This window comes from Alnus glutinosa, chromosome 5 (genome assembly GCF_958979055.1).
Source record: "Alnus glutinosa chromosome 5, dhAlnGlut1.1, whole genome shotgun sequence".
NCBI lineage: Eukaryota > Viridiplantae > Streptophyta > Magnoliopsida > Fagales > Betulaceae > Alnus > Alnus glutinosa.
Window position 1 is genome coordinate 15,919,093 of NC_084890.1, and position 20,718 is coordinate 15,939,810.

A 20,718-nucleotide genomic window follows, 5' to 3' on the forward strand; every position below is an offset into this window, starting at 1 on the left:
AGGGAGAGGGAGAGGGAGAGGGAGAGGGAGAGGGAGGGAATCGTGGCCTTTCGCTTTAGTCGTAATACTAACCAATGAAGCTGTATGTTCATGCTTTTGCTGCCTCTGGAGCTTGGATAGTTAAATTTAAGCCTTTGTGAGTGTCGAAAACAAACAAACAACCTAATTGAAAACAAACTCTCGCACTAACCTCTCTATGGCTTGGCTTGTTCTTTTTGTTTTGCCAAAGAAAGATACTGAGAAGCGCATACAATTCAACTGGAAAAGAAAATCAGGAAAGTTAGTTGTAGGATCAAGAATTTGGTAGATACGAGTTTTTGTACAAGCCTCTGTTAGTGCCGGAGGGGCAATATTCTGGCATCCCCGATAAACACTAAAAGGTAAGACTGCCACGTAACACTTCTTCTGGCCAGCTCCTGTGTTTTTCATGGAGTCCATAGCCTACATGACACTTGCCACATTTACAACGCGATGCAACAGTCCGCATGCCAAAATGAGGACAGTCACGCACTTATTCTCATAAATTGTAAACTGCCACGTAAATTTATAAGGGAATCATATCATATATATATATATAAAAGCTGAGTTTTTCCTTAGAATGACATAGAATAGTGACACGTGGCATGAACCCATACTTTTTAGTGACTAAACCGGTCATTTAAATATTGAACCGGTATTTTAAATAAAATTGAACCAGTCTATTTAATCTCTCCCCCCTTCTCTCTCACTCTCTCTATTAATGATACAAGTAGCCCATCTCTCTCTCAATTAATGATATAAGTATGACTCTTTGGTATTTTTATATTTTTTGTTGAAATCTAAATATAACCGGTCTATTTAATTTCTCTCTCTCTCTCTCTATTAATGATACAAGTAGCCTCTTTCTCTCAATTAATTATATAAGTATGATTCTTTGGTATTTTTATATTTTTGGTTGAAATCTAAATATGTTTCCATTTTGTTTGTGAAATTTGTGATTGAACAATTCTTCATTTGAATGTTTATTAGATTTTTTTTTGTTCATTTGCTTTTTCGAATGTTCAGAATTATATAGGATTGAAATATAATAGGTATCACACCAACATCAAAAAAAATTCCTACTAATTTTCTATTTTATATTTTGATAATCAAAATCGTGGTTTTCTTCTTGCTATTTTTCTTCTTCATACTTATTTTCATTCTAAACTACACATATGTAAATAAATATTTTAACATGTTTTAATTTATATGAATTAAACTAAAAATAAGGGTCTTATGTATTAATTGATTTAAATGTTTAATGGGATATTGTTGTAAAATTAATGAAAATAACAAGACAAGATAAAGAGATTGTAAATATGTGAAACTAGTTCTTCAGGAACTATGTATGATTCTTCTCTATAATTGTGTGTTTTACAAAGTATCCAATACTCCCTTTTATAGACATAGAATCATAGTGGGAGGTTAAGGAATAGGAAATGATAGGACATGAATTAAAAGGCTACATCAATGTATTACATGAATGTTATGGAATTCTAAAAGATGACATGAATGTGTAGAATTCCAATAGATGAAACTAAATGGTCATCCACCAAATGCATGAATGCATTCATAACACTCCCCCTTGGATGACCATATACTAAGAATATGCCTCGTTAAAACCTTGCCAAGGAAAACCCAGTGGGAAAAAACCTGTGGCGAAGGAAAAAGAGTACACTATTCTTGTGTGTCATCGTATGCTTTAGGATTGCCTCATTAAAACCTTGCAAAGGAAAACCCAGTGGGAAAAACCTTAGCGAAGGAAAAAGAGTACAATCAGCATAATCATTTTACTCCCCCTCATCAGGATGAAGAGCTTCAATTGTTTATGATGAAAGATCCTTGAGTCGGCGCATTCCAATGCTATTCACCAACTTCTTAAATGTTGCAGTTGGTAATGTTTTGGTAAATAAATCTGCTAAATTGTCACTTGATCGTATCTGCTTCACATCAATATCACCACTCTTCTGGAGCTCATGTGTATAAAAGAATTTTGGTGAAATATGTTTTGTTCTATCACCTTTAATGTATCCTCCTCTGATCTGTGTGATACAAGCAGCATTATCTTCATATAATATTGTCGGGCTATCTTTGATTGTGGATAAACCACACTTTTCTCGAATGTGTTGAATTACTGATCTTAGCCATATGCATTCCCGACTGGCTTCATGAATTGCTATAATTTCTGAGTGATTTGAAGAAGTAGCAACAAGTGTTTGCTTGACAGATCTCCATGAAATAGCAGTACTTCCACATGTAAATAGATATCCTGTTTGAGATCTACCTTTATGTGGATCAGAAAGAAAACCCGCATCTGCATATCCAACTAACTGTGAATTTGAACCTTTTGGATAAAATAATCCCATGTCAGTTGTTCCACGAAGATAGCGTAGAACATGTTTAACCCCATTCCAATGCCTTCGAGTTGGAGCAGAACTGTATCTTGCTAGTAAATTAACTGAAAATGCTATATCGGGTCGTGTGCAATTTGCAAGATACATGAGTGCGCCAATTGCACTAAGATATGGTACTTCAGGACCAAGAATTTCTTCGTCATCTTCTCGAGGGCGAAAAGGGTCTTTTTCCACATCAAGCGAACGAACAACCATTGGAGTGCTCAAAGGATGAGCTTTCTCCATGTAAAAGTGCTTCAGGACTTTTTCTGTGTATGTTGATTGATGAACAAGAATTCCATTTTGAAAATGTTCAATCTGTAAGCCAAGACAAAATTTTGTCTTCCCAAGATCTTTCATCTCAAACTCATTTTTTAGATAAGTGGCAGTTTTTGTGAGCTCTTCTGGAGTCCCGACAAGATTTAAATCATCTACATAAACTGCAATGATAGCAAATCCAGATTCTGATTTCTTAATGAAAACGCATGGACAAATTGGATTATTCTCAAATCCTTCTTTCAATAGATATTCACTAAGACGATTGTACCACATGCGTCCGGATTGCTTTAACCCGTATAAAGATCTTTGTAGCTTGATAGAATAAATACTTCGGGATTTTGAATTACATGCTTCAGGCATTTTGTATCCTTCAGGGATTTTCATGTATATATCATTATCAAGTGATCCATATAAATATGCTGTAACCACATCCATTAAACGCATATCCAAACTTTCTGTAACTACCAAGCTAATCAAAAATCTAAATGTAATTGCATCCACTACAGGGGAATATGTTTCTTCATAATCAATACCTGGTTTCTGCAGGAAACCTTGTGCAACAAGTCTTGCTTTATATCTCACAATTTCATTTTTCTCATTACGTTTTCGTACAAATACCCACTTGTATCCAACAGGCGACACACCTTCTGGTGTTTGGACTACAGGTCCAAATACTTCACGTTTTGCTAGTGAGTTCAATTCTGCCTGAATTGCTTCCTTCCACATTGGCCAATCATTTCTACGTCGACATTCTTCGACGGATTGTGGTTCAATATCATCATTACTTCTGGTAATGTCAAATGCAACTTTAAATGAAAATATGTTGTCGACAACAATTTTATTTCTATCAAATATTTCTCCTGTACTTATATAATTTATTGAGATCTCATTATTTTCAGGTACCTGTTCCTCTTCAGGGGGTAACTCTTCAGGAGATTCCTCTTCAAGAGGTTCCTCTTCAGGGGGTTTCTTTCCAGGAGAATTTTGTACAGAAAGTTTGGATGGATCAATTTCCGTTGCCTGTTTTGTGGGTAAGGCCTCTTCAGGAGCGCCGATTTCATTTCCTTGTGCTTTTCTCTTCCGGGGAATCTTATCCTTTGCACCAATAGGTCTTCCACGCTTCAGGCGTGCCTTAGACTCATTTGCTGCTGTATTAATTAATTGTCCTACAGGGACTTCTATCTTTGCTGGAGTATTAGCAGCTGGAATGTGAGACTTAATTATTTTCTTGTTGTCAGTAAATGCATCCGGCAATTGATTTGCAATACTCTGCAAATGAATGATCCTCTGAACTTCTAGTTCACACTGATTTGTACGAGGATCAAAATGAGATAACGTCGAATTATTCCAAGTGATTTCTTGTCGTGCTTCTGGCAACGACTTTTCTTTCCCTAGTGATGGAAATATATTTTCATCAAAATGACAATCTTCAAAACGTGCTTTAAAAATATCACCAGTTAAAGGTTCAAGATATCTAATAATAGATGGAGAATCAAAACCAATATAAATCCCAAGTCTACGTTGAGGTCCCATCTTAGTGCGCTGAGGTGGAGCAATTGGAACATATACAGCACAACCAAAAATGCGAAAATGAAAAATATTTGGTGGTTGACCAAATGCAAGTTGTAAAGGAGAATATTTTTGGTAAGATGTTGGTCTGATCCGAACTAATGATGCAGCATGTAATATTGCATGTCCCCAAGCAGAAATAGGTAGTTTTGATTTCATAAGCAAAGGTCGAGCAATTAACTGAAGTCGTTTAATAAACGATTCAGCTAAACCATTTTGAGTGTGTGTATGAGCAACAGGATGCTCAACATTAATACCGATTGACATGCAATAATCATAAAATGCTTGAGATGTAAATTCACCCGCATTATCCATCCGAATAGATTGAATTGGATAATCAGGGAATTGTGCCCGTAATCTAATTATTTGGGCAAGAAGTCTAGCAAATGCAACATTACGAGTAGAAAGTAGGCAAACATGTGACCATCTAGTTGATGCATCTATTAAAACCATAAAATATCTAAATGGCCCACATGGAGGGTGAATTGGCCCACATATATCCCCTTGAATTCTTTGTAAAAATGATGGAGATTCAAGAATTACCTTAGAAATGGATGGTTTTATTACAAGTTTACCTTGAGAACATGCAGCACAAGGATAATCACTTTGTAAAAGAATCTTCTGGTTCTTTAAGGGATGCCCATGAGAGTTCTCAATTATTCGAAGCATCATAATTGTTCCCGGATGTCCAAGACGATCATGCCAAAGCATAAACATCTTTGGATTAGAGCACTTCTGGTGCATCACAACATGTGATTCAATTGTTCTTATTGTTGTATAATACAACCCGGAAGAGAAAGCAGGCAGTTTTTCCAATATGAGCTTCTGGCCCGAAATTATTGAAGTAATATAAAGATATTCGTCACTGCCTTCATTAGTGGTTTCAACATGATAACCATTTAGACGAATATCTTTAAAACTGATTAAATTTCTTCTAGATTTAGAAGAATACAAAGCATCATCAATACAAAATTTTGTTCCTTTTGGCAATATAATATTTGCTCTTCCAGAGCCTTCAATTAGGTTTGATGAACCTGATATTGTATTGACACTAGCTTTGTTTAATATTAAGTATTGAAAATATTTCTTATCTCTAAGAATTGTGTGCGTTGTACAACTGTCTGCTAAACACAAATCTTCACCAATCATCTTTGAATTAATCATTCCATCAGTATGGCCCATGCCTCCATATATAAATGAAATAAATTTCATTAATTAAAAGAAAATAACAAAATACAATTAAAAGTGAAAATGTAAACATAATATGATAAAAACATAATGAAAACATATTAATTGTTGTAGACATATTCATCACCAATCAAAAGATCTGTTTTTCCGTTAGAGTCTTCAAAGAAATCAGAAACATCAAGATGAGTGCTACCCTCTCCTTTTAGAGTATCAAGAAAAAATGGAGAATCTGCAGGATTACTGTGATTGGCAAAATTCATTTCAATCCCTTTTTCTTTCTCTTTTATGGAGGCTTGATATAGGTCTACCAGATGTTTAGGCGTACGACAGGTACGCGACCAATGTCCTTTCATACCACACCTGTAACATTTATCTTCATAGTTCTTTGTAGGTTTATTCTGCAAACCTTTGTTTTCATTTTGTTTCGCCTCAGTGTGGTTCCACTTCTGGTGGTAAGGGACATTTCTTTTGTAAGAATTATGAGTACGTTCCCCTTGACCTCTATAATTTTTTCTACCACGTCCACGTCCACGACCACGGTTTCCTTTATTACCATGAAATGAGGTTCCATTTGCTTCAGGAAATGGTGTAGAACCCGTTGGACGAGATTGGTGATTTTTCATCAATAGCTCGTTGTTTTGCTCAGCAACTAGAAGACAAGATATTAGTTCAGAATATCTTGTGAATTTACGCTCTCGATATTGCTGCTGCAGGAGCACATTCGAGGCATGAAATGTGGTATACGTTTTTTCTAACATATCCACATCAGTAACTTTTTCTCCACACAATTTTAATTGTGAGCTGATTTTAAAGAGTGCAGAGTTATATTCACTGACACTCTTAAAATCTTGCAACCTCAGGTGCATCCAATCATAACGAGCTTTAGGGAGGATAACTGTCTTCTGGTGCTCGTATCTCTCCCTTAAATTATTCCACAAGGTCAAGGGATCCTTTACCGTAAGATACTCAGTTTTTAATTCTTCATGCAAATGATGGCGAAGAAAAATCATTGCTTTAGCGCGATCCTGCTGGGATGCTTGATTATCTTCCTTAATAGTATTTCCAAGATTCATAGCTTCAAGATGGATCTCAGCATCAAGGATCCAAGATAAGTAATTGTTGCCAGAAACATCAAGAGCGACAAACTCAAGTTTTGTAAGATTTGACATTATCTATGACAAAAATATATCAAGAATTAAATAAATAAACATTATTAAAAATTAAGTGATAATATACGCAAACAAACAAAACATAAAATAAAATTTTAACTATAAATCATCATATTCATAGCATTAGGATGATAACGTTTTAGTTCACATATTCTCACATGGATCATAAGATTTATATGTTATAATATGATTCTTAAAATAATAAAAATTTCTAAGCATATGTTAGAATGTTAATTAACAAAATAGATAATAAGATTATTAAATCTTAAAGAGACTTACATAAGAATATCCCACGGATAGCTTTTGATGTTGAAGATCAATAACTGGCTAGAGCTTCGTGCTGATAACGTGTTGTAAAATTAATGAAAATAACAAGACAAGATAAAGAGATTGTAAATATGTGAAACTAGTTCTTCAGGAACTATGTATGATTCTTCTCTATAATTGTGTGTTTTACAAAGTATCCAATACTCCCTTTTATAGACATAGAATCATAGTGGGAGGTTAAGGAATAGGAAATGATAGGACATGAATTAAAAGGCTACATCAATGTATTACATGAATGTTATGGAATTCTAAAAGATGACATGAATGTGTAGAATTCCAATAGATGAAACTAAATGGTCATCCACCAAATGCATGAATGCATTCATAACAGATATTTGTTTTTCTTTTATGTGATTTTTACGATTTTCACTTATTTTTTGTAAGTGTTATTCTGCTTTTGAAAGTCAAAACATGCAAAATTTTATTTGATTATTGTGCACAAAAGGAATATAAATGCTTTTAAAACACTAAAGAGTTAATTAAGCATTAAATTTGAAATGTTTTTTTTTTAATGTTCAAAATTATATGGATTTTATTTTTATTGAAACATATCATATCATATCATATCATATATATATATAAAAGCCGAGTTTTTTCTTAGAATGACATAGAATAGTGACACGTGGCATGAACCCATACTTTTTAGTGTCTAAACCGGTCATTTAAATACTGAACCGGTCTTTTAAATAAAATTGAACCGGTCTATTTAATCTCTCTCTCTCTCTCTCTCTCTATTAATGATACAAGTAGCCCCTCTCTCTCAATTAATGATATAAGTATGACTCTTTGGTATTTTTATATTTTTGGTTGAAATCTAAATATAACCGGTCTATTTAATCTCTCTCTCTATTAATGATACAAGTAGCCTCTCTCTCTCAATTAATGATATAAGTATGATTCTTTGGTATTTTTATATTTTTGGTTGAAATCTAAATATGTTTCCATTTTGTTTGTGAAATTTGTGATTGAACAATTCTTCATTTGAATGTTTATGAGATTTTTTTTTGTTCATTTGCTTTTTCGAATGTTCAGAATTATATAGGATTGAAATATAATAGATATCACACCAACATTAAAAAAAATTCCTACTAATTTTCTATTTTATATTTTGATAATCAAAATCGTGGTTTTCTTCTTGCTATTTTTCTTCTTAATACTTATTTTCATTATAAACTACACCTATCTGAACAAATATTTTAAATTGTTTTAATTTATATGAATGAAACTAAAAATAAGAGTTTTATGTATTAATTGATTTAAATGTTTTATGGGATATTTGTTTTTCTTTTATGTGATTTTTACGATTTTCACTTATTTTTTGTAAGTATTATTCTGCTTTTGAAAGTAAAAAATGCAAAATTTTATTTGATTATTGTGCACAAAAGGAATATAAATGCTTTTAAAACACTAAAGAGTTAATTAAGCATTAAATTTGAAATGTTTTTTTTTTTTTTAATGTTCAAAATTATATGGATTTTATTTTTATTGAAAGAGTTCTAACTTAGAGTTGGCCTAGAATTAGGACACGTGGCATGAATCCATACTTTTAAATATTGAACCGGCCATTTGAGTAAAAAACTGGTAATTTAAGTAAAACTAAACAGGTTTGTGTATTTCAAGTAAAATAAATGATGCATTCAATATGACTAATTAACTATCTTATATTGAATAAAAAATGAATAGAAACGTCAAATTTTTGTTGTTGTTAAATCCTCACAAATTTCTACCTCTTTCTCTTCCTTTAAGTAAAACTGGAAAAAAAAAAAAAAAAAAAAAAGAAGTAAAATTGAACTGCTCTATGTATTTCAAGTGAAATAAACGGTGCGTTTAATATTCCTAATCAAATCTCTTCCATTGAATAGAAAATGAATAGAAACATTTAATTTTGTTGTCATTAAATTCTCACTAATTTCTACATCTCTCTCTCTTCCTTTTAAGTAAAATTTTTTACTCTAACACCGCCACCCCTCCCATTAAATGTCCGTTACAAACTAAACCTCAAAAAGTCAAATGTCAGTTTTTTTTTTCTTTGGGAAATGTCAAAAGTCACTCCAATATCTCTCGCTTCCTCAAATAAATATATGGAGAAGTAATGGGTTGTGACTATGCAAAACTGCAATGTTGTTTACATTACCGGAGAGTAGTGCTCAAAGCAAAGAGAGCGAAGCTTTTGCTATTGTTGGAACTTTTTTGTTTGTAATATTGCTATAGCCTTTTTTTTTTTTTTTAGTTTGCTTTTCAAGTAAAATAAATGGTGCATTTAATATGACTAACTAACTATCTTATATTGAATAAAAAATGAATAGAAACGTCAATTTTTTTTTTTTTGTCACTAAATCCTCATTAATTTCTACCTCTTTCTCTTCCTTTAAGTAAAACTGAAGAAAAAAAAAAAAAAAAAAGGGTAAATTGAACTGCTCCATGTATTTCAAGTGAAATAAACGGTGCGTTTAATATTCCTAATCGAATCTCTTCCATTGAATAGAAAATGAATAGAAACATTTAATTTTTTTGTTGTTAAATTCTCACTAATTTCTACCTCTCTCTCTCTTCCTTTAAGTAAAATCTTTTACTCTAACACTGCTTCCCTTCCCACTAAATGTCCGTTACAAACTAAACCTCAAAGAGTCAAATGTCAATTTTTTTTTTTTTTCTTTAGGAAATGTTAAAAGTCACTCCAATATCTCTCGCTTTCTCAAATAAATATATGGAGAAGTAATGGGTTGTGGCTATGCAAAACTGCAATGTTTACATTACCGGAGAGTGGTGCTCAAAGTAAAGAGAGCGAAGTTTTTTCTATTGTTGGAACCTTTTTGTTTGTAATACTGCTATAGCCCTTTTTTTTTTAGTTTGTCTTTCAAGTTTGTCGGGGCTGTGTTCAATAGAATTGTAAATAATATATTTGTATTTATTTTATGTGTTTCTGTTTTTCTAATTTGATTTTCTATCCTTATTTTTGCATTGATAATATATATATATATATATATATATATATATATATATATATATATATATATATTTTTTTTTTTTTTGTTGAAAAAGTAGTTTCTTTTACGCTATATATAAGAATGATAGTCGAATTAAAAAATATCTATCTGACCGTAGCTTCTTCCTATACCTACAAATTTCTTTGGAACTGGAAAAAGTATATAAAAAAATAGTTATTTTCTATTATATTAGTGGTTATCATTTTACATTTTTTTTTTTTTACTTTATTTTCTATGATTTTGTTCTTTCTTTACATTTTTTTTTTTGTCCCTATTTCCTAATTTATATTATTTTTTTGTTCAAATTGTTTTTCTTTTTTTCTTTTTCCTTTTCTAAATTTTACATTGAATTCAAGGAAACTATGGAGAGAGAGAGTTTACATTAATTGTCGTTTGAGTACGAGGTATGACGATTTTTTAATTTATATTGTTCATTGATTTTTTTTTTCCCTGTATAATGCACATTGTTAACGTGCTCTAATAGACAATATTGATTTTCAAGATTTCATATGAACCGGAAAAATATATGGAAAAGAAAACTCTAATTCATTCTATTAGTATTTTTTATTTTTTACTTTTTGTCTATATTTTCTATGGTTCTCTTATTTCATTTCCTCTCTTCTTCTTTTTTTCTTTATTTTTCTTTATTTTTTATGTAATTAATATATTATTTTTCATTCAAATTACTTATTTTATATTTTGTAAATTTTACACTAAATTCAAGAAAATGATGGTGAGAGAAAGTTTCCTATGGTTGTTTTTTGTACGGGGTATGATGATTTTTTAGCGTATTATGTTTATTGAGTAGTTTTTTTATTACTTTGTGTAATACAAAAAAGATAACACTATTATATGGACAGAAATTTCCTACAAACCGGTTTGTATGAAATTTCTTACAATCCACATATAAGATTGACATGTGTCATTTGACATGTGAGAAGCATATGTTATTGCATTAATAAAAAAAAAATGTGTTTCTCACATGTTTAAAGGATACATGTCTTTTTTAAATGTGAGTTGTAGAAAATTTCCTATAAACCAGCTTATAAGAAATTTTTATCCCTATTATATTATATTAGTGTTTTTCAGTTTTTATTTTTTATCTATATTTTCTATGCTTCTCTTCTTCCATTTTTTATTTTATTATTATTATGAAACTAAATTATAAAGAAGAATCCCGTACATAGCACGGGTTACGAGCTAGTTGTAATAAAAACTATGGCATCTCAAGCATTTTCCACAAGTCGATTGTAATTTATTGATTATTGATCCTGTTCAAGTTCCTTGCGTTTCATTGCAGTACGTTCATTGTCATAAATTGTTATCCTTATTCCATTTTAAATGTGACAATTTTGGAATTCCTTGGGGGTTCTAACCTGGGTTAAAAGGACAGAAGAACAAAATGTACATAGATCGCTGCTCAGTTGTGGCACTGGCGGCACCATTTAACTTGCACAATTTAAATAAATTATCACCCATGAGAAAGTTGATATGTTTCAAACCCTTGGCACAAACGGAGCAAGAGATATTAATGCTCTGTTTGTTTCGACGTAAAATGGTTTCAAGGAAGTCATTTTTCAGGAAATCATTTTTCGTCGAAAGCATTTTTCGATGTTTGGCACATACGAAAAATCTCAAATATTTTTTTATATTTTTATTCATTCATATTAACTTATAAAAATCAATTTTTATTCACAACATAAAACTATTAATGTAAAATAATATAAAAATCATCGATGACGAGATTCGGTCACTGACCGACAAGATTCTGACTATTTTTACCTGATTCCGGCTAATATAGCCAGAATTCGAGATAAAGGCCAAAATCCGGACAGTTTCGTCGGAAACTGGGATAGCCGGATTCCGGCCATCTGGCCGGATCTAGGCAGGCTGGCCAGATCCGTCCGGCCAGCCGGCCGTTCTGGCCAAAGCCGGCCGGGAACCGACCTCTCTGGCCGGAATCCGGCTCTTTGGCCAGATGGCCGAAATCTGGTCAGATTAGTTGACGGAATCTGGCTGATCGGATTCCGACGAAGGTGGCCGGATTCCGTCGCCAGATTCCGGCGACATTAACCGGATGTTGTCTGATTCTGATACTGGCAATATTTCGATGGTGGTCGGCTGCTTGAACGTAAAGGTTGACTGTGCCGTTTAAAATAGATCGACTGCGTCTGGCATCTTCGAAAAACGATTTACGCTTTTAAAAAGCGTAAATCATTTTCTGAAATTTACTAAGCATTTTTGGTCAAACAGAAATCATTTTCCGGTTGACTATTATTTTCGCCCTTACCAAACACCAGAAAATGCCGAAATCATTTTTCAGAAATCATTTTACGCCGAAACAAATGGAGCATTAAAGTGAAATTTCAATTCTTCAATGGGCTTGAAGAGCCACGTGCAAAACAATAAACAGAATATTCGAACAAACCATAATTATTACTAAACCAACGTGGCATTTACAATGCATACATGTTTATTGGACACCCTACAAAGTTGGACGCCTATAACATATTTATGCACACGAGTGTCTTGATCGCCACTGAACTTCATTAATACACTTCAAGAAAACATTTGGTTATTCTAACACTCTGATTTGTCAAAAATCTGGAGAAATTATTACCCCGAGCAGAAAACAGCCAGGTCTTGAACATCAAAAACTACATGCTTCTCTACATCATCCAGTCACAAGCCAACCTGGTTTGATTAGAACATCTTCTTTGAAGTTGCGACCTGTGACAGAAGTGGACTCACCCTGGCGACGAAAACACTGCACAAGAAACGATTAGGTTCTTATCATCAATTGAGCAAGATACACGCACTGAAATTTGATTGGTAACTTTTTCATTTCAGGTGACCTGATGAATCTGGAAAGTCACAACTTTTTTGTAATCTTGTTGCTTCTAGCTAACTTAACTAGCTTGCTTTCATTTTTTTATTCATAAGAATATATGACTTTGTTTACTTCTTCTTTTTCATGTTTACTTTGATTGTCTATATATTATGTAAAGAATATGCCAATCAAAAGCCATGAAGACAACAAAAGGGAAAAACATTTTATTCCTGTAACTTGTTACTAGGTGTTAAAAGTGATGGTTTAAGAGTGCAAAGTACATTTCTCTCTCCTTCCCCATCATCATCACAATGTATTCTGAAAACTAAGGACCAATTTCTACAGAAAACTTGAAATCAAAAGAAAGACGAGCCTGCAATGCAATGCCCCATGCTATTCCAAAAATTCATCCTCATTGGAATAATATAAAGAAGGGTCAATATCACCAACCTTGTAACAAACAATAGAATCATCTGGGTACATTGCAAACAGCTTAGTTCCAAGGCGGGCATGACAAGAATCACAAAGGCTCTCATCATTGATCTGAATATGTCTTGATCTTTCCTCCAATCTTGCTAGACTTGCATCAACGTCCACAGCAAGGGATAGATTGCGCACTATCTGGAAAAAGTAATTTAAGTACCGATCAAATCAGAGGAATTAGAAAGTCTGGTTTAAAAGAATTTGACTCAAACTTGTTCCTGAGATTAAGTAGAGCATATATTTGGTATTTGGCAAAACTCTTGTTCACTCTTAATGTTATTTCTACCATTAAAAAAAAAAAAAAGATACGGCAAGGTCCTGTTTCAGCAATGGATCAGGGGAGGGAGAGTGGACCTGGGGCAGTTATAATTAATATGACTGCGTTTAAATATTTTGGGTTTCAGTTCTGTTAAAATATGGAATCTGTTCTGAGTTTCCTGGTTTTGCCTTCAAGAATCAGTATGGACATATTTCCTTAGATAGCTAAAATGCAATCATCGTATTGTTTACAATTTTTTTTTTATAAGTAACAAATTTTATAAAAAAGCGTAAGGCGCCTTACGTACACAGGAAGTATATACGGGAACAAACAAAACAAAAGAAGAAACCCAAACCCTCAATCCTAAGACCCTCAAACCCAATACCCACATGGAGCAAACACACTACAAGAAGAACCCAAATAAACCCTCAAACCTAGGACCCTCAAACCTAGAAAGCACAAGGAGCATACACGCTACCGAATGTGAGCCTTGCCTTTCATTTGCCGAGAAGACACGCTTACATTGCCGTAGTTAATAGAGCTATTTAGATTCCACAATTCCCTCATAGCTTTGTTCTTTGGATGCCCAAGCTTCACAATCCGAAGAAGGTCCTCTTCAATTGCATCCAGAAACTCCAAGGAGGGATCGTCCTCACCATGTGACACCCCACCATTGCCATCAATGGGAATGTCTGAGGAGCTACAACCCAAAAAGGAGGGAGAAACAACCTTCACTGCAGACAAGTGAGAATTATCCACAAAACCCTCCTGATCACTGACTTGATCTAAAGGAACCTCCGACAGCTGCTGGGGATATGGGACTGCTAGAGAAGAACATCCCCGAGACCTAGAGGGCCCGGCTTCAAAAAACCCCGCCGGAGAAAACCCACATCAACACTTGCCGAAGAAGGCCTCTCCGACTTGGCTGAATCTTGAACAGCAAGGCAAACATTCTCGGCATGGACTATAGAGTTAAGGCTATTCAACTTCTTAGCAAGTGTAGCAGTTCCAGTCAATTCAACACTCACTTGCATGATAGATGGCTCGTCAACAACATTTTTATCAAGGTCTCCTTGAACGAAATGGCATTTTTCACTGTGAATGTTGCCATCATTGTCACCCAGGTTTTCACAGTTAAGCTTGATTTCTCTCTCCACAGAGTTACCAGGTTTAGAAACTGACTCACTAGGTCTGTAATTAGAAGTACAAATTCCGTTGTTCTCAATTCCATAGCCAGAACCATTAGAAGCAAGAAGGCTAATGAAATCTGCAATTTCCATATCTGAATCACCTGCATGCAAAAGATTCTCGCCATATAGTTTCTTTTCTTTATGCTCAGAATTAATAGGTTGATGATCAATTGGCCCATCATTAGAATTATGAAGTTTATTGCTCTCACTTCAGAGGGGGTGAAGAGAACTTAGAGCCAGAGACAGAAGTAACCAACAACGCCTCAGGTTGAGCATGAGCGGAGACGGGTTCCAAACCGGTCGACAAACCCAGAAAATCAGGATCAGAAGCTACTAAAACCGACCCAAGGCTTGCAAAAAACCAAAGCCTTAGACCCAGCTTGGTTGCCACGCTTGGGCTTCAAACCTAGCCTAGCCCACTTGAACCCAGAATTTGAAACCCGGTCCAAAGCAGCCCAAAGCCACTCTAGAAGCTTTTTCCATGAACGAAAATGCCCTACCTTCTTCTTCTTCCTAGCCTCGCCTTCACCAAGGAAGCAGATTGGATTCGTCTTCTTCTTCATCGACCCAAGCAGTTGCTCCTCCAAAGCATAGCAATTCACCGCCAATCTCCCATCTTCAACTACCCTACACCACGCCTCCGGAAACAAATCCAAATCACCTCGCTCTAACTCCAAAGCCCGCAGACCTGGATGCTTGACAAGAGAACCAGCTTCCCCCCGGACCACTTCCGCAAAAAGGAGAGCCCCCACCCAGACGACAGGATGAGACAGCCCCCTTCTTAATCCCCTCCAATCTAGACACCTTAGAAACCAGTGGCCGAGCCTTTGAGCCGAGAAAGAAATCATCTTCCGCAACTCACCCACAATCCGAGACCAACCCCATCCTTCACGGCCTTCAGAGAGCCAAACAACCCCTTTACGACCACCTACCTCCAAAGCCCGCAGACCTGGATGCTTGACAAGAGAACCAGCTTCCCCCCGGACCACTTCCGCAAAAAGGAGAGCCCCCACCCAAACGACGGGATGAGACACCCCCCTTCTTAATCCCCTCCAATCTAGACACCTCAGAAACCAGTGGCCGAGCCTTTGAGCCGAGAAAGAAATCATCTTCCGCAACTCACCCACAATCCGAGACCAACCCCATCCTTCACGGCCTTCAGAGAGCCAAACAACCCCTTTATGACCACCCTCAACAAAGGAAGCCACCTCAAGGTAACGACTGGCCTTATTACCACCCCCACCAACCTTCAAGACATTCACATCTTCCTGGAAGGTTTTGACAAAATCCTTCTTCACTGGTTCCTTCAGCGCCTCCTCAACTGTGGCCAACAGCCACTCAGAACTCTGGAGACCCAAAAAGATATACCCACAAAACCCCTTACTCCTTTCCTCCAAATGAATCTCAGTCACCTCAGCCTTCACCGAAAAGTAGAAGGCTTTGGCTTCCACGGAGAATCAGCCCTCCATGTCTGCTGTACTGAGAAGCCTCTAGGAGAAACACCACGAAGATGTACCTGCGTAACAGCCTATCGGAGAAGACTAAAGAAAACAGACCCAAAAATGCTCCGATGAAAGTTCCAACCTGTTAGAGAAGACGAAGAAAACTGACCCCAAAATCCACCAATGGACGCTCTGAAGAGGGCACCACTGGACGACGAGCGTCGTAGAAGCTAAAATAGGTCAAGCCCTAGCGTGACGCACCTCCATGTGCCACTGCTAGGGTGGATAGAGAGGAAAAGAAGAGGGGTGAGGAGAGAGAGAGAGAGAGAGAGAGAGAGAGAGAGAGAATTGTTTTATCATGCTTATGTTGCATTTGTTTAGAAAATATAAATCAACACCACTTTCAACTGGATTTTATTAGTTCAGAACCAATCTGAATTCTAAATCGAGCTGTTACCACAAGATACCCCTACCCCTCTTCTCTTTTTGGCTCAAAGCCACAACAAGAGACTGTTTTGAGAGAGAGAGATGATCATAAAGGTAGATCATAGACTATGTTGACTTCAATAAAGTTAATACCAGTACTTGGCAGTGGATCATTTACTTTTATATTAATTGGGTTCCCTGCAAGGATAGTGGCTTGAGAAAACCAAACGGAGCTGGCTTGATGTAAACACACTATAATTCAAGGAACTGCAAAGGCAATGGAACAGTTGAAAGGACATGGACAGAATAAGTGAAAAGAACCTTTACAATTCATGCTCTTACCTAAGGAAGAAACAACCCAAATTAAAGATCATCAAATGCAACTATGATTTGGAGAGGAACCAGACTGAAGGGGTGTTACCATAAAGATAAAAGATCAACTAATGAAGATGAACTATGCTGTTACATGTATGAAGAGATCACCATTAAAGCTTAAAAACAAACAATTCAACTATGATTTGGAGAAGAATAAGACTGAAGATTCATAAAGGAGACACGTCTTTGTTACCATAATTCATGATTTTGTCATCAAATTATGAGAAATCTCACATTCAGAATATATTTACCTGCCCTTGACGATGATGATGAAGGCGAGCTCTGAACATTCTTAATATTGTCTCGGAGGCCAGTTGGAGGGGCATATCTGGGGACAATTTCTGCAATATCGAAGACCAAAGTTTTCGGTAAGCACATAATAACTTAAAATTCCCAACAAAATTTCTAAAGCAAACAAATTTCTGGGTCTGTTTGAATCCCTAGATATGGGATTGAACTGGACTTTGGATTTGGCAATTGGAGGGTCCAATTGCAAATCCGTAGTTAAGTCCTGGTGTTTTGAGCAGGCATTATATTCCAATTCCAAATGGCCCAACTCTACACAAAAAATAAAGATTTGGAATTCCACAACACTGCATCATGTGACCATTGATAGACATCAAATTCAAATTAGTGTAAACGTGTACCAATTTCTTTAACTGGGCATGCAACACTAAATTATAGAGACTCTCATATGGGGTCCATTCAAAAAAATGCATTGTCTCAATATTTACACATAATTCTAGAAGAAATATACATAATTCCACTAAGAGCACTCACAATGGCTTAGCCATTTTTCAGTGTAAAGTAGCTAACTAAAATCTACTTTTGCTAGTTTAGCTAATTAATTTCCAAAACCTCATCCATCAGCTTATCTAAATTTTTCTCTATTTTATTAAAATAATATTTATTTTTAATTTTTTATTCATTATAATTAAAAAAACTCGTCTCCATAAAATACACCAAATTAAACAACCAATCACCCCAAATTTCCATTTTCTTCGAACTTTTTCTAATTTCCCTTTCTTTTCACATCTTTCTCAGCTACCAAAACCATATACTACTCTGGCTCTAGCACCCCAACAAACTCCAGCCCCTCCAACTGCCCCTGTGGTGCCCCTGTCTCAACTTGTATTTCTTCTACATAGCCACCAGCACCAACACAAAAAACTGGTCTACCTCCAGTTCCAAATAAGGCATGGCCACCACAAAAAATAAAAAATAAAAAATTCAGAAACCCAAACAGCTGCTACAAGCCTACCAAGATCAAACCCACTGCATCACCAAAAACGTTCAAGAGAACCACACCTCAACCGAAAAACCACCACAAGTTCTCAAAAAATAAATAAAAAAATTAAAAAGATGACAAAGGGAACCAGCACTAGTTTGATAGAAAAAAAGAATCAAAAGAGGAAAGGAAATTTATGACTTGTGACTTGTGAAAATAACGTTCAGGAAATCAAATGCCCAAAATCTTCATAAGCTCAGGAATCAACCAAATGCCCAAAATCTACGAAAACCAGTCAACCAACACAAATCGACAAAAATCCTCAAAACTTAAAAACACCAAAATCAGTCAACCAAATGCCGTTCAACAAGAAACTCAAGAAATCAAGACTTTGTTTCATTAAAGCTTGAGGATGATGAGTGAAAGAGAGTGAATAGAGAGACAAACAAAAGCAGAGGGTTCAGGAAAAAGGAAAAGAGGAAGAGACGGTGAGAGAGATATGAATTAAAAAGGGATGGGTTGCCGCACAGTGTCACGCCACGTGGCGTGACACTGCAAAAATGGAAAAAAAATCTAAAATGGATTTCACTTACATAACCGGATGGAGGGAGTTTTTGGTGATTTGGTTAGCTATCTTAGCTAAAAAGGGAAAATAGCTAAGCCATTGGGAGTGCTCTAAGCCCCACCCCCCCCCCCCCCCCCCCCCCCCCCCTTCTCTCTTTCTTTCAAGTTTTTTTATCTTATTATTATTTTTATTTTTATTTTAATCTAGGCATGCCTTACTTTTTTCTTTTTTTTTTTACTTTTCTTATTTATGAATAATAATAAGTTTTATTGAAGAGGAAAATCCTCATACACATACAAGAAAATAAGAGCACCAAAGAACTAGCTGCTAAACAAGAGAAACAAGAGCACCAAGAACTAGCTGTTATTACAATCTAGAAAACAAATCAGGTCTACCAAATTCCCTGAAGAGAAGGTAGGAACATGAGCAAGGGCCCAATCCAGAAGAGATCTCAGGAATGAGGATTTAAGAAGTAGCACATCGGACTCACTATCCTCAAAGATCCAACGGTTCCTTTCTCTCCAAATGCTCCACATTAAGAAGGCTGGAATAACTTTCCAGATAGCTTCTCTAGGATGTCTATGCCTAAGAAATTTCCAACAATGGAACAGTTGAGGCACGTTACCAGGTGTGACCCAAGAGACCCCAAAGCTGATAAGCACCAAGTGTCAGATATCCATAGAAAACTCACAATGGAGGAAATGATGATTAATAGTTTTCCCATCCTTCTTACAAAGGCAACATCGATTAATCAACTGAAACCCTCACTTCTAAGATTGTCCACCGTGAGGATTTTACCCAGAGCTATGGCCCATAAGAAGAAAGCAATGCGCGGAGGGGCCTTCACCTTCCGAATGCTTTTCCAGGGGAATGAACTAGGTTTTTCATTGCTAGGAGAAGTTAACATATTGTAGCAGCTTTTTGCTACAAAACCATGCTTGGCTTGAAGGAGTCCACACCATGCTATCTGTAGCTCCCGAACGTGGGTTTATGGAGTATAAAAGAGTGAAAAAAGAATCCAGAGATTCAATTTTCCAATCATGAACATCTCGCATGAAATTAAGGTTCCAAAGGGTGTGTGGACTGGAGTGATCCATGTACTCTGAAACCAAAGCCTCCTAGTTACGAGCTAAGGAAAAGAATTCAGGAAAAGAACACTTTAGAGCACTATCACCGCACCAACAAATTATCATGCCAGAAATGAATGCGAAGGCCATCCCCCAATTTAAAGGAATTATAATTGGAAAAGGCTCCCCAATTTTTCCTAATATACCTCCAGAGACTAACCCCATAAGAACTTCACGCTTCCTCAAAGCACCACCCCCCTCTTTGGATCCCGTACTTCGAAGCAATCACCTGCCTCCATAATAATCTTGTTCAATCCCAAACCTCCAAAGCCATTTACCAAGCAGGGCTTTGTTAAACAGAGTAAGGTTTTTGACACCTAATCCCTCTCTCGCAAATGGGGAGCAAACAGTCTTCCAGTTTACCAAATGTAAATTGTGTTCCCCACATGGTCTGTCCCACAAAAAATCTCTCTGAAAACCCTAAGTCTTTTGGCTAAGCCAGCTGGAAGGGGGTAGAGAGATAGAAAATAAGTGAGAATACTTGAAAGCGTACTCTTGATGAGAGTAAGGCATCCTCCCTTGGACAAGTAAATCTTCTTCCAACTCGCCAGCCTTTTTTCCATTTTCTCAATTACCCCATCCCAAATGGCTTTAGATTTGAAGGGAGCACCAAGAGGAAGACCCAAGTAACGCAATAGAAGAGGAGATATTACAACCGAGGATATTTGCCAGCCCCTCAATGTATGGGACCTCCCCCACTGCAACTAACTCGGATTTTTGAAAGTTAACCTTTAAACCTGAGATGGCCTCAAAACACAAAAGAATGTGGTCCAAATTATGAATTTGATCCACGTTAGCATCACACATAATAAGAGTATCATCCGTGAACAACAGATGTGAAATCTCTAAGGAGTTGTTGAGAT

At 35.8% G+C, this 20,718-nt stretch overlaps 2 protein-coding genes across 2 annotated transcripts in view; both read right to left on the reverse strand.

Moving 5' to 3' along the window:
* Positions 1–5,548: 5,548 nt before the first annotated feature.
* Positions 5,549–6,616, reverse strand: LOC133869020 (uncharacterized). Its single transcript, XM_062306002.1, has one exon. It carries the CDS (start codon positions 6,614–6,616, stop codon positions 5,549–5,551), a length of 1,068 nt encoding a protein of 355 aa, XP_062161986.1.
* A 5,720-nt stretch (positions 6,617–12,336) lies between these two features.
* LOC133867613 (vacuolar sorting protein 3) overlaps positions 12,337–20,718 on the reverse strand; it is a 71,066-nt gene continuing 62,684 nt past the window's right edge. Inside the window, exons 12-14 of the mRNA XM_062304364.1 lie at positions 17,187–17,276; positions 13,211–13,381; positions 12,337–12,697 (exon numbers count right to left, since the gene is read on the reverse strand). Of these exons, the coding sequence (XP_062160348.1) occupies positions 12,605–12,697; positions 13,211–13,381; positions 17,187–17,276 (354 nt within the window). The 3' untranslated portion in view covers positions 12,337–12,604. The remainder of the gene's footprint in view (positions 12,698–13,210; positions 13,382–17,186; positions 17,277–20,718) is intronic.

What these genes read in the sequence shown, in the direction of transcription:
- LOC133869020 (XM_062306002.1), bottom strand. Translation starts at nt 6,616, where the DNA reads ATGTCAAATCTTACAAAACTTGAGTTTGTCGCTCTTGATGTTTCTGGC.